The 15,778-nt window shown below is 36.9% G+C and overlaps 1 protein-coding gene across 1 annotated transcript in view; it reads left to right on the forward strand.

The window, feature by feature from the left end:
• Positions 1-187: 187 nt before the first annotated feature.
• LOC113226494 (neuroendocrine convertase 2) overlaps positions 188-15,778 on the forward strand; it is a 145,537-nt gene continuing 129,946 nt past the window's right edge. The window contains exon 1 of the mRNA XM_026459127.1: positions 188-385. Coding sequence (XP_026314912.1) covers positions 230-385 — 156 coding nt within the window. The 5' untranslated portion in view covers positions 188-229. The remainder of the gene's footprint in view (positions 386-15,778) is intronic.

The following is a 15,778-nucleotide window of genomic DNA, read 5'->3' on the forward strand; positions in this document are numbered from 1 at the left end:
TCTGCGCTAGCGACTCGTGCCTTTTAAGTTTCAAGGGGCAAGGTCAAGCTGTCTCCAAGTTGTTATTCAAAAACAATAATCGTTTAACGTCCCTTTCATAATCTGTGAGGGCTCAAATCAAACCTCAAAGATTTTAGGTGGAGTGACGCATGCGCGAGGTCGCGGTCGATATGTGGTGACGTCAGCAATCGTCGTGCTTCAGTCAGCCGCTGCCGGCCATAGCGCGAACATGTGGCTGCGATGCTTGGCTGCCATCGTGCTGATCGCGGCAACAGCTTCTAAGGAAGTCTTCACCAACTCGTTCCTGGTTCGCTTCAAGCGGTCGGTGCAGCACGAGGAGGCGCATCGTGTTGCCAGAGTCCACGGCTTCGAGAGCCTCGGTCCGGTAAGTTACACGTGTTAATAAGTAAACATACCCATAGGCTCTTACTTTTAACGGTCGTCCAACTCGATTCGCTTGATTTATATTGGACTACGGAAAATCGGGGCAATTAAGACGGTGGCTGCCGCCGGGAAATTGAAATTGGACGTCATTAGTTGGTTGCATTAACTTAAGTAGAGAAAACAACTTTTTGCCATGCATTCCAGCGTAATTCCTACCATCTAAGTACTTAGGTACTTTGTGTGACGCATGGAGTTGGAAGGCTTCAGGAGACTAATAATAAAATGTAGAATTTTGTAAGTATCGCATACGTTAGATGTCAGCTATTTCTGTACGCGGTTTGGTATTGTTTTCATTTTTGTCGCACAAAAAAAAACAATTGAAATATTTTTGCAAAATACACATTTTAATAATTTAAAACGTATTTGAATTGTATTTGGGGCAGATTTTTTTTTAGAAAGTTTTAGTTTTATATTCACTTCTGGCGGAAATACTTTGCTATATTTATAATTACTTAAAATACATGAAATGAGTTATTATTTATTTACTGCATAATTTCCATTTAAAAGGGAAATAAACACTATAAAATATCACAATTAGCCGACGGCTTGATCATTAAAACGAACTACTACGCGGTATCTAATAAAATCGAGAGGTAATTACATAGTTACCGTTACTTATTACGGCATGTTATAAGTCTACTTATGTTTATTGCTATAATAATAATAATATAATAACAAACACAAGTAAAGTATCTATTATACAAAAAAAATTGGTATATAATATGATTGGCAGGTCTATCTATATCTACGTACTGCTATGTAATGTAGGCAAATGCTATATAACGCGAAGCTGGATATTACAGTTCCAGTACTTACAGCAACATTGCCTTCTTTGTGCAGTTTATTAGTAAATAATAATAACGCACGCAATCATAGCCAAGCACCAGGGAAACCCTGTATCGCGGGTGCCATGGACACACACACAGACAACCACAAATTACAGCCAAACTCACGAGAGAAATAAATGTAGGTCATACAAATATTTCTCCCGGCCCGGGAATCGAACCCGGGACTTCTGCGTAGCAGTCCAGCATGGTGACCGTTCAGCTACGAAGGCAGTTACGCAATATGAATACTATTTTTTTATAACCCCGTTTTGTCCTTTTCCTGGTCAAAATCCTGAAGCCTCTTTTTCCATTTCTCTCGGTTTTGGTCGATATTTGGCCAGTCCTTTGAAAAGGAGACCAAGTCATCCCGCCATCGCCGACTTGATCTTCCGCGTCTTTTTTTTGAGTTGTGGGGCTTCCATTCCGTGGTTATTTTGACCCACAAGTCGCTCGACATGCCAATTATTAATTAGTGTTATGGACTTAGTCAGATTATAGACTATTAGATTGTATCTTCCTAGTTCAAATTTAAAGATACTTGCCGTCAGGAGGTCAGTCAAAAAAGGTTAAAACACTTCGATATACGCGAAGTCCTCAACAAACACTGAGTCGGGGTGTTGGAGTATACCCTTAGAAGCCACTCGTGTCTAGCCGTAGTATTGGTTAATACAGCGATCTCATTGGCCCAACGGTTTGCACTACGAGCGTAAGATGAGGTTTCGAGTTCAATAGTTAAGTCCAAGAATTGGGAAAGTATTATTTTTTATTTATTTATTTCTATAAGGCACACACTCATAGCCCCGCTCTAGGGAAACCCTGTTGTCCACCTTTTATCTCTGTATCTGGCTGTGACCTGCCCACTTTCAGTTAGTCTTTAGAGGGAGTGTTAAAGCATCAATTACTTTTGTTTTGTGGCGGATGTCAACATTCCTTACTCTGTCCTTCAGCTTTATGCCTAAGCGGCTTCTTTCCGTTTTTCTTTGCGTGTTTTGGATTTTGTTCCGTGACACACACATAGACAACCATAAATGATAAACGTAGGCCATACAAATATTTCTCCCGGCCCGGAAATTGAACCAAGCGTGGCACTGGCTTGGAAGCTGTTCGGCCACGGAGGCAGTTATTTGTGGTCTGGGTTTTCTGGGTTGATCCCCGGAGAGAATTCTGTTGCTCTGATACTCACAGTACCTACAGAGTATAACTTACAGTATTTTGTATGCAACCTAGATACGGGATCTTAGGGCCATAGCAATTATTTTAAGATCAGACTGTCAAGGGAGCGCGGCTCTTTGTTGTGTACGGTTGCTAATAACTATAATAGAAGGTATATGACCTCGGGTCAATTTGTGATTCCAAAAGTCACTAACTACTATGGAGATAGCACCTTAAAGAAACATATTCCGTATCTAACCATTTTCTGCGGTTATCGATGTGCTGGGACATCCAGGGCGCTCATCTTCTTCAGTGCCCTAACCACCTCTTTACAACATTTCTACCACTTGTTAATTAATACTTGTATTATTAATTGAACATTCGCCAAAAGCAATATTTAACATTTCCATTGATGAAGCACTGAAGATGAAGATGAATGAAGCAGATGAAGCACTTGATTCCAATCCTTACGCTGAATTTTAAGCGGATGTTTTATGCCATTTTCTTGTTACAAATAATAAATCGTTGGTATAGTAAGCTTACAGTATCCCATCATCTGGCAAGTGTACGTTAGGGTCATGTGCACCAATCAAAGAAAAAAAGTGACAATTGTAGTTATACAGCCCGGGAAATTAACAAATTTCGCATATTACTTTATCATACCTCGTATCACAAAAGTGTCATTGTATAAATCTATAGTAGAGTACGCAAATCTATAATATCGTACCCATTTATGTAATGTGTTTAAAAGCCTTATGTTGTACATTTTTTTCTCTGTGCGTAATGTTTATAGATATCAGTTGATACAATGATATTAATATTGGTGTAGTCAAATGCCATTCCATGAATATAAATTTAGACAAGTTACTACGCACTCAGATCGACAGAGAACCCTAGCCTAACAGTAACGAATTGATTGTATTTTTACGGTTTACAGTAAAATAAAGTTATTTTTCCAAATTCTAGTTGCAAATAGCTTCCTAAAAGGACTAAAACAATGTAACGGGAATATGCGCTCTCATCTCGTAAAAAAGTCCATGACTTCACGACGGAGAATCGAGGAAACTTTATAGTTGAGTCAACTTGAGTCTGAATATAACCTATAGAGAAAAATAAACATTACAAACAAATAGAAAGTTCCATGATTTTCAGCCGCAGGAGCAGGCTGGATTTCGAAAAGGCTCCAGTACTATAGACCAGATACATACTTGAAATAAATTATTCAGAAGACCGAAGAATATAAACGACTCTTGTGCCTAGCGTATGTGGATTACGAAAAAGAATTCGACACCATCGAAATCTGGGCTGTTCTGGACTTCTTGCGGAAATATCAGATTGACTGCCGTTATGTTGAGGTATTGAGAAGTATTTACGCTGTAGCCACGATGATCGTACAAGTTCAAGGACAGAGCACAAGACCAATTCAACTGCGTTGTGGAGTGAGACAGGGAGACGTCATCTCTCCGAAACTGTTTACTAACGCGTTGGAGGATGTCTTCAAGATGCTTGAGTGGGAGGACGAGGCATCGACATCAACGGGCAGTACATCTCACACCTTCGATTTGCAGATGATTTGTTATTATGGCGGAATCTCAGCAGGAGCTCGGCGAGATGCTGAACAGCTTAAACGATTCTTCACAGCGAGTAGGTATCAGGATGAACCTGGACAAAACGAAAGTTATGTTCAACGCACATGTGACCTCGGGTCCTGTAACCGTAGGTGGGGTTACTCTTGAGGTTGTGCACAATTACGTCTACCTTGGCCAAAATATCCAGCTTGGCAAGCACAACTTCGAGAAGGAAGCCGACAAGAAAATTCGTTTGGGCTGAGCGGCATTTGGGAAGCTTAGCCACATCTTCAGATCGTCAATCCCACAAGGCCTAAAAACTAAGGCATTTAACCAGTGCGTTGTACCAGTTACATCCTACGCAGCCGAGACGTGGACACACAACACAGCAGGCCCCGTCCTCAAATTCAGCGTGCGATGGAGCGAGGGATGCTTGGGGTTTCTCTGATGGATCGAATCCCTAACGAGGTCATACGTAAGAGAACCAAAGTGACCAACATAGCTCGCAAAATCAGTATTATGATGATGATAAAAAATAAACGAAAATGATACCTACGTGTCCATTTAAATCACGATGGCGTAATCTTTAGCTGATTTCAGAAAAGGAGGATCTTCTAATTGGACTGTTTTTTTGCATGTATGTTAGGCTATAACTCCGGCGATTTGTGAGCCGAGTTCGATGATTATTTTTTTGTTGGAAGGAGGGTACCTTAGTAGTGGTCCTATTTGAATTTAAAGAAAATTTTCCACCTCTAAGGGTGGCAAACTAGGGGATGAATTCGGTTTCGCGCACTTTCCGGTAACCGTTTACAATAAAACTTTGCAAATAAATGTAATTGCACGAACTTTTCAGGTTTTTTTTTTATAAAAAAGTTATTAATGTATAAATTCATAATGATGCATTGATGCATCATTTTGAAATTGACGAGGTATCGCTTAGTGATGGGCCAATGCAAAAAGACGCCGTAGTAAATGTGCGCATATTCAAAGAGGCAGAGAGACGTTACATACACTCATTGAAAAATACTAATTGCAAAAATACGAAGTCTAACGAATATGAAATTATTATTTAAAAATTTACCTAGTCTTACTAATCTATAGTATAATGTACGATTTCGCTAGATTGATTCCTTGCTTACTACTAATTGCTACACCGTCAGTTATTTAATTAAAAAGCTACTTATAGTGTGTTCCTTGCTATTAAAATAAGCTATGACGTATGTTTTTCATCATTACTATATAGATCAAGGAATAAACTAGGAGACTGCAGAGCGGCTGTTAATTGCTAAGAAATATATGATAAATCTTTCTTTCTTTTACAGGTCGAAATACCAAGGTCTTTGCTCCATGAAATTAGTTGCAAAAAAATTTTTTTTTAAATTAAATGGCCTTGTTCTTGACCATTACCTAGCTCTGGAGCAAAGATAGGATCTATGATGAAACGAGCTCGCCCAGAAAATACCTATTTAGTCGTACCTTAAAGATACTCGGGTTGCATGAGCCCGGAAACACAGTCGCAGGCTGGGAATTGCATTCCTGGGCTTTTCGCATAATAAAGGATGATGAAAAGCGCTTAGTACGCCTGAAGGGAATATCGATCACGTAAGAATGACACCGTAAGTCTGGATGTCCATTGGTAAAACGGGGCGAGCTGGATGAGCTGATGGAGTTCATGATAATTTTTCAGGACAGAGGCTTCAAGATTTAACGAACGAAATTAGTCGATAACTTTTTATGCTTAAATAGACCAGCCCCATGGGTACGCATGATAGTCGCGTCGAGTACGATAAAATTGGGATAATTGGCTGTCTCCCATAGCCGCATCGGAGGATATGTTTAAGACGCTGGACTGGAAAAGTATGAGCATTAACATAAACGGCGAGTACATCTCACACTTGCGATTTGCAGATAACATAGTTCTAATGCCGGAGTCGCAGGAGGAACTGCAGCAGATGTTGGACGGCCTAGCGTCCGCCTCGCGACGTATTGGTCTCGGCATGAACTTGGACTAGATCAAAGTCATGATCAATGATCACTTTGACCCGAGACCCATAGTCGTAAATGGCCACCTTCTTGAAGTTGTTTCCAAATACACTTACCTCGGGCAGATTCTGCAGTTAGGTAGAAACAATTTCGAGAAGGAAGCCAGGAGGAGTATTCAGCTTGGATGGGCGGCGTTTGGGAGGCTACGTCGAGTCTTCTCGTCACCTATACCACAAAATCTGAAAACAAAGGTTTTCAAATAGTGCGTCCTGCTTGTTATGATTACGGAGCCGAGACGTGGACACTCACGATACGGCTAGTCCACACCAATTTAAAGTCACTCAGCGACCTATGGAACGGGCTATGCTCGGAGTTTCTCTGAAATTCGTAATGAGGTTATCCGACAGAGAACTAAGGTCACGGACATAGCTCGTGCAATAAGCAAGCTGAAGTGGCAGTGGGCTGGCCATATCTGTCGAAGAACCGATAACCGATGGGGAAAACGAGTTCTAGAGTGGAGACCGCGACTCGGCAAACTTAGTGTACGATCCCCTCCGGCCAGGTGGAGTGACGACCTGCGAAAGGTTGCTGGTGGGAAATGGATGCGACAAACTGAGGACTGGGCGCAATGGCGCACATTGGGGGAGGCCAATGTCCAGCAGTGGACTGCGATAGACTGATCATGATGAGCATTGGCTGTCTCAATCACATCTAATTTAGACAGCCAATAGCGCGCGCTTATTTCAATTTCATTATTTCAGTTCAAATCGGCCAGTTTAACAAGTTTATTTAATTACCGATGAAATGTGATTCCGTTTGTTTTGTAATTAGATGTTTTACTGTTTTTTCTACACCACCGAATGAAACGGCCCCCCATGGTTAGATATATTATGTTTATTACAATAAATACAGAATATTTTTGGAATATACGGAGACATACACACAGGTCAGTTGATGGCGCTGTACTATTGTACAGCTTTCTAATTTGTGATTTAAGTGCAAATAAGAGTTGATATTTAAAAGTGATATAAAGCCAATTTGCCTGATGAGTTGCCAGGGATGGGTGGCCCATATTTCGTCTCTATTTCTGGTTATATACTCGATGCTTGGAGCCTAAGAATATTTCGACTGTTAACAAGGCAAAAGGAATTTATTGGTTTTTCAATATAAAAATAGCTTATTTTGCACAGTAATTCTAATGGCTTGATAGAATTCTTTAATATCCAAAGTACAAAGTAACTTAAATCTATAATTTTATGTTATTAACCTCAAAACGTACAAAAATCCGAAAAATCTTTTTGCAGCTATTTCTCTAAATGCTGTTTTTGATATTACTGTGGTTTGACACGGTAGTGATATGGTGCAGTATAGAAAAGAGATAGAGCTAGAAAGATTTACGTAAAGTAAGTTCTTCAAGTGTTTACTTTAGGTATGTATGTTGTTAGTGTGGTTACATGTTGCCACAAGTCATGTTCGTATTATTGGTTCTACGAATCGATTATGCTAGTCACTAACCCGAAACTACGCAGTTACGTTACGTGTGAAGGACCGAAGGGACACCTTGTTGGCTTAATTATGGGTAGACTCGGTGTCTATAAACTCTTATTTCAGGGTCTATAAAATTTATGTATAAATACTGGTAGTTACCAATGGATTCTGAAATAGTGTCGTTACTAATGAATTTTGACACTAATGTTCAGGGTGATAATGGAGTAATTCTCGTCCTCTTTTTCAACCGCTTTTCATTCAATATTGAGTGTAGGTCGCGTCTAATGCACGCATTTGTGCTTTCCTCATCCTTATGAATGATTGATAATTCATAATATATTTATTTGTGAAAACATACTTTATTTATTTATTTATTTATTTGCATTCCATAATGTATTTATTGTATTCCATTATGGACCCTGAACAGGGCACAGCAAATAGTAGAAGAGAGGACTAGTCTCATAATTGTTACACTTACTAATATAAATTTGACATATACCAACGCCAACAGCTTTATATTATTATATTTATTATCGACTAGTTACTAAATTCAGATACCAAATTAATCTTCTAAAAACTCTTTTACATTATAATAATTTTTATTTATGAGAAAATTCTTTAAGTTTTTAAAGAAAATCTTGTTATTTTGTTCATTTCTTATAATTTCCGGAAGATTGTTATATATTTTTATTGACATGGTGTATGGACTAGATAAATACATACTTAATCTTGAATATGGTAGTACTAATCTGTTTATATTTCGTAATGTATATTTAGTGGGGATGTCTTTACGGTTTTTATATAAGTCTTGATGATAGGTTGTCTAGAAGTTGACATGTACGTCATTGCAACTTTTTTATAAAAGTTTGTACCATTTTCAATGTGTTTTATTTTCATTGGAATTACATCTACCGGATACATCACGTAATATTTCTTTCCCTTACAGGTGGAATATTTTCTTTAAATTTGCATGGGACCACTACTGAAGTACCCCTTTTCCAACAAAAAAGAACCATCGAAATCGGTTCACAAATGTCGGAGTAATCGCGTAACATACACACAAAAAAATACAGACGAATTGAAAACTTTATCCGTTTTTTAAAGCCTGTTAAAAATAAGTAAGCATAAGTATAGTTTCATTGTGTCCAGCAAAACATTAGGCGTATAAATATATTGAAGGTGTATTAAACATTCACTCATATGCACTTCAACATACTAAACCAGTAGGGTTGGCACGACAGGACGCTGCTTACGCGAGAGTGATATAAAGTGCGAGATCTCTATGCGAGAATAGCGGTATCACGTGCTTTATGTCGCTCGCGCTCATGTCGCCGCCCTGTCGTGCAAGCCCTATTGTGCCCTGTTATAACATGCTTTTTTTTATTAATATGACATGGGCACATATGGGTTTTAAAAGTCAGTCAGTAATTTAAACGCCATGATCATTATATCAGAGGATCAATTGTAAGAATAATATTTGTAAAAATAGCAATAATTCGAATAACGTCAAAATAAATAGGTATATAAAGGTAGTCAACCTAGCGCATCGATTACCTGCCTGTGGTTCTATACAAGATCTGAGATCTTTGAATATGGAGATAGTTTCGATAGAACATTTAGTCTTTACATGTTGAATATTATTCTCTTTTATTATTTTACAAATCGATGAAGTAACTGATCCAAGTTTGCGCTTACTTATACCAGTTGAAATTTGTTCTGCTGGTAGGTACTAAGTTGTTAAACAAAACTTGTTTGTATAAGCAATAGAACTTATCAAATTAATTTCCTTTCGAAATCGTGTTTTGCAATTATTGAAGTTCTTTTACAAACGCCACTTACTTCGGCAAGTTGTGTAACACCTACATAATAAGGGGTTATATAACCGAGTTACTACTGGAAATTCAATTATGTGTGCCTACTGTAATCCTTATGGCCATACGTATTTAAACTAATTAGAACCCAGCAAGACGCAGACATTTTGAAAATGAAAAGGGTTTAAGTTTATTAAATATAAAAAAAAATATATTAAAGGGACCATTTTACTGTACAACCTTTATACCTGCTTTAGTGATCTAAACATCAGTTAGAGCACTTCTGAATACCTATATATTTATTAAAGGTACATTTACTCTGCTGTACTTAATGTTAAGCACATAATATTTTTTATGATTAAAAACTGTTACGGAAATTCTTATAATGAATTTTAGTAAAATTTGGGTTTATTGATGTACAGTTGAATTTATACTGAATTTACATTACGAAACTTATTTTATGCATGTTGAAATTGATTTCACGAAACTAATTTCAGTACACATGTAAGCAAAAATTTGTGTTCTCTTTGTATTTTGTATCTTTACTATCGCATCAACAATGACACAGGTGGCATTTGAGTTATTTTCTGCAATGTGCAATTTTGTTACACAGATGTTAATGTACAAAATAAAAAAAGAATGTCTTGAAATCGAAGACATTGGTGGATTTGATTGGTTATCAAGAAAGCCTATTGGTGCATCAAAGTTAATCTCTGAATTAGGAAATGAAGATTCACACAGCTATAGTACATAACTTTCGCATGAAATTAGTTGTACGTCACTTGTTTTACCAAAAAATCGCACGACACACGAAACCATTTGATTGTATAAGTGCATGCTTTATAAAATGTTTACACGTGAAATTATACACAAAATTAATGTCATAAAATTAATTTTATCTACACACATATCTTAAACTCTCTATAATGTGTTCAAAAACCGCAAATTACGAGCAGCATAAAAGTTTTGTTAGAACAAATTTCTTATCTGTGAAAATTTTATTATTGCTTCATAAAAACATCGAATTCGATGTTATTATTACATTCAAATTTCGAAAATCTCTGAAAAACAAAACAATTTGACTGGACCTCAATTCTAACATCAGTCGAGATGAAGTTTTATTGGAAATGAAATATCAATAGCTATTGACTTACAATTATATGGACGTCGGGTCCGCGCTAAAAAGTGTCCGAACTTATAGGGCGTTAAAATCGTATGCAAAGCGTCATTCACGCTTTAGTCTTCGTTTGTTCGGCTGACAGCGAAGCAAGCAAAATTAGACACGACTGCGATGACATTACAATTTAAATTCAACGTTTTAGCTTTTTCATATTCCTTTACATGTCACTACGTTTAAATAGGTTGACTTGGGACATTTTTTTCATGGTTTGTGTATTAGACCCGTCGTCCATTTATTTGTAAGTCAATGTCAATAGCAAACAATTTTGACAATTTCACACGTTACTTGATATCAAACGATATGATAGTTGGGGCCGATTCTAGTTTGTCTATCAATTAAAAATAAATACTACGGTTGTGTGACATGCGTGAGAAAGGTTTTTATTTGCCGCCATTTCATCACAGAGAGCTTAAAATATGTGTGTAGATAGAGCAGTGTATGTGACTGTACAAAATTAAGATGTTTTTATGAAATTCGCCTGTCAGCTCGTTTCATACTCCCTCACTCGGATTTTAATGCCTTTCATTATGTAATGGTCACATAAACTACTATATGATACTAATTTCGTAATATAATTTAGGCTTTACAGTTTTTAGCGGTTCAAACAATATGCGCAACATGCGTCCCGAACAGCACGCGTGCTGTAGCACACTAAGGCGTGAAACACACAGAGAGCGGGTGCGAGTCGGGTCTGGAGCGGGACGGGTCCGATTCCGTGTATTTATTTGGATGACAACATATAGAATTCGGGCGTGTGCGCCCGTCTCGGGCTCGACCAATGTGTTTCACGCTTAAATATTATGCCATACCTAGAAATCCTAATAAATATTATAAATGCGAAAGTAATTCTGTCTGTTACGTTTTCGCGCCTAAACCACTGAACCAAATTTGATGAATTTTGATATAGAGATAGATGGAACTTAGGAGATAGGCTACTTTTTGTCATAAACAAAAATCTGAAAGGGGTGAAATAGGGGTTAAAGTTTGTATGGACAACCAATCATCTCATGCAAGGGATCTGAAAATTTAAGCCTTTTGTAAGACATAAACAATGTTTGAGCGTTTTTGATAAATAGCCCTCAACGTAAAATAGGAGATGAGTGGGCTACTCGAAGTACTTATTCTAAGCAGACGAAGTCGCGAGCACCAGCTATAGTCTATTGTCAAATAAAAGAAAAAAAAACCGCGATACAATAGCATGCACGCCGACTACAGATTATAAAATACATGTTTAGTACACTCATGTGCACATCCACACACAACGAAGTAGCACTAGAAGTAGAGATCCTTGTGAAGCTCCTTGTCCTTGTTCGTCCCGGGAAGTACTGTTACCTTACCTGTTTCTGCCGCCAAGCAGTAATGTGAGCCTTTCTGTGCATTACCGTGTTTCGGTTTTGAAGGGTAAGGGTTCTGGAGAAATGAAAGAGAAAAATTCAGGTGCATGGAACTTGTCAACTTATGTCGCAGGGTGACGGGCGAAGTGACAGTGCCTCTAAGATCTTTGCGAATTAAATTTCTGAGTGGCACTGCAGCTATTATGGACAGGCGTGTAGCCTACCATAAAGGCATACGACTTGTTAGTGAAAAGTTTAAATCGCGTGGGTTTTCATTAATAATAAGGGCTATTTTCTAGAGATGAAACAGATAGTGATTTGGCCGGATACCGGATACCGGATATTCGGCGAACAACTGTGCCGAATAGCCGGATGTCCAACCGCCGAATATCGGACCCAATGTCGCAAACATGTCGCGATAGGTTTAAAGCGCGAATTGCCGTGATTGATTGATTACTGAATGTTTGCACTTTCACATTGACTATTTGAATTGTGATCACTTGGTTTTTGTTTCAATGACAAATTTATTCGATAATACAAACAAATACACAACAGAAAAATATCAACAGTGAAAAAAATAGCCAATTTAGCAATATTTTAATATCAATGCTGTTTCTTTGAAATGAAATAACGTAAAATTGGTACTGTGCTAGTATCCCTGACATTGCACATTTCCCTTAGATCGTGACTAGAACGGCGAATTAACTGATAATTATCTAGTAAGAGCCATGCGGGAGGTTGAACGAACTTCGCTTTTAGTAAAAAATGTGTAAATACGTAGAGATAATATAGATTACCACTACACTGACTCGTACCTCGAACAGTGAACGATGCTTAGAACATTGACAAAATGCAGCTAGCTTCATATCAATGTGTTTAGTGGACATGCCATTTCTGATTTCTTGAGAACTTGTAGTTTATAAATATTGGAGACCGGTTTCAAAAAAGTCACTTAGATATTAATTTCTGCTAAGTATGTACTTCTAGTGTTTATTAATAATTATACACGTGCTTTGCTGTTTTCACATCCAGAGCGATATGAACCACCGCACCGCCTTACCTACTTCTGCCGTATTCCAGATTGAAAGGTGGGGAGAGTCTGCGTGAGTCTGTGTAACTATAGGCACAGATCACGGGCGGCAACGTTATTGCAATATTATCAATACCTCAATAAAAAGTATAATCTTTAACTGTAACAAACCTATTTTTTATACTACAGCGTCTCTCAGCAATTTTGTTAGTCATATAGATCCGTAAAAATCCGCTAGATGGTAGTGAACTATTTTATCTAAATTCTGCATTGCGGTGTTAAGATTTTCCCTCGTATAGTGACTATCTCAACCGAATTTTAAATGTGAGAGAAACATCGTTACTATTGATTTGTTCCTAGAGTTGAGTCCTTGTGGGCCTAGCACTGGGCACTTATCTGATAGATTAAATCTAAATTTTTGATATTGTCTGTCTCGTAAACCGGCCGGTTACAGTTTATCTGACACTTTGTAATTCTTATAAATAAAACTTGAAGCTACGGACTAAAAGTTTTTATGAAATTTGTGACGTCATCCAAACGTCCTTCTTCTGACTTAAATTGACCGAGCCTTGAATTCAAAATCCAAATGTTGAATCTTGTGTCGATCAACTTTTATCAACACTGTAGTGATTGTATAAAAAAAATTTAAACAAGTTGAATCCTAACGTGAATTGGTATTACGTTAGTCATCATCATTCATAATAAAAACCTATGTGATTTTAGATCTGAAAAATACAGTTCCATTTCCAATGTGTAGCAATCGCGAAAACCTTAAACCCATTAAGTTATATATTATTTTTTATATTTTATGCCGTCGGTGATACGTACAATGCTTTTCATCATATTTGCGAGGAAATATATGTAATGTTTATTTCTTGTTTGAATAAATATGGTTCACAACACTACAAGGATTTTGCAAATGCCAGGTTTTTGTTTTTAATTATCAACAGACTGCCAGCCATAAATAACTATTCTTCCATAAACGCATACAGTCATGATGGATTGTAAAAAAATTCCATTAAAAGAAATTCTTAATAATAAGTATTTATGTAGTATGTAGCTGAATAACAATATTTTTTTTGTTTAGATAACATTTTATGTGAATCTTTTAATTTTGAACATAAGTAACCTCCTTGCCTGAACTTGAACCCGACATAGGTCAGGTAATGGAGGTAAGTTGTGCTACAAATAAAAAAAACTTCGAACCATGTAATGGGAAAAAAACCCCCCGAGGGTTTTTTTGGGGCGTTATAGTCAAGTAAGCTACCATGCAATCATACTATTTACGAGCAAGTGCGATGAAAAATTATTTAGGTCTTTATATTTAATTATAATTATAATACTGTAATATATTTTATGAAAGCTGAAATGGGGACAGCCTGTTTCTTAATGATGATTTAAAGGTAAATGACGTTTCTGTGTTAAAGGTGGTTATGGACTCCGGTTTTGGTTTTTTCTGTTGTTTCCCGAAATCGTGATTAAAATTTCTCGTCTGTTTATTTTTTGCCTGTCTTTCCTTGGGCTGTAAACATAAAAGATAAACGACTATTGCAGACCCTGGTGACTTTATAAGTATGACACGGAGGCGAGGGATTTACTTCCATATATTCTTTTAAATGCCGTTGGCAATCTTTATCCATGTTCAGATGTTTATTATTTGAATTTATAATAAAATTAAAAGAAAATAGGTACTATATTTTGAAATATCGCACTTGTCACGCTAATAAATATAGTTCGAAATGTAGAAACTCGCAAACAGAAGAAATGCAATGTCTTAAATTGCTTAAGGTGTAATAATTATTAACACAAGATCGATCGATAGATTCGAATCAATGCCTTCATCATGCCGTGGCTGACGCTCTCCCAATGAAGCTATGAAATGAACTGCAGACGTTACAAATTTTTCTATGTGCTTGTTGCAGATTTTTTTTGCATGTTTAACGACTTCTTTTTGCTAACGACTTTTTTACTTAAGGTTCTTCATAGAGTAGGGAGAGGAACATAATTACGCTCTCTAGTACTTTTCAATCATTAGTATTATAAATTAAAAGCATTTTTGTAAATTCTAAAGAAAACAATAAGTCGTTAAACCAAAACACATTACTTTAATCTTGTAAGTTCCAAGGCTTAAGCTTAAATAAAATATAATATTACCAAAAATTAGGGTCCTCGTAATACCAAGAGAGAAAATATTTTGAGAGGTCTGGGAGGAAACTTTTTGTGTTGTTTGCTACCTAAACTTGAGTTAATGAAAAATAATACCAGCTTAAAATTCATAAAATAAATTTTAAAAAGTTTCGATGCTGGCTACGCAGACAGTTACCTGGTTACGTCGAAGCCATGGATAGTAGCGTGGTTAAAACCTATAGATGTATTTTCCCCTAATTGAAAAATGGTAAAATCTGTATGCTATATATCCAAATTTATTATCTGTCTTTTTTGTTTAATGAACATGAAGTAATTAAAAAAGAAAGTATTCAATTTTTTATGATTAGATGTGACCATCAAATTGAACCCAATTAAACTGTGATTTAAAATCAATTATATTGTAGAAAACTGATTCCATAGAGGACAATCTTTCACTATCTGCTTAAATTTCAGCAGGATCAAAAACTATTAGTCAAAATACATTTCCTTTATCAAATTAGACGGAATTATGTTCTCAACATAGCTAGCCTGTTACGAGTGTATAAACAAGGAACAATATACTTGGACAGCGGCTTTCAAACTTCATGAAATGTTAGGCTTAACAAACATTATTAATAATAATAATTTATTCAGTACAAAAGTAGAAATAACTGCCTTCGTGGCCGAACGGTTACCACTCTGGACCGTCACGCATAGCTCCCGGGTTCGATTTCCGAGCCGGGAGAAATATTTGTATGGCTTACGTTTATTTTTCTCGTGAGTTATATGTGTGTGTGTGTGTGTGTGTGTGTGTGTGTGTGTGTGTGTGTGTGT

The sequence above is a fragment of the Hyposmocoma kahamanoa genome, unplaced genomic scaffold, assembly GCF_003589595.1.
Source record: "Hyposmocoma kahamanoa isolate Upper Pololo Valley unplaced genomic scaffold, ASM358959v1 192, whole genome shotgun sequence".
Classification (NCBI taxonomy): Eukaryota; Metazoa; Arthropoda; class Insecta; order Lepidoptera; family Cosmopterigidae; genus Hyposmocoma; species Hyposmocoma kahamanoa.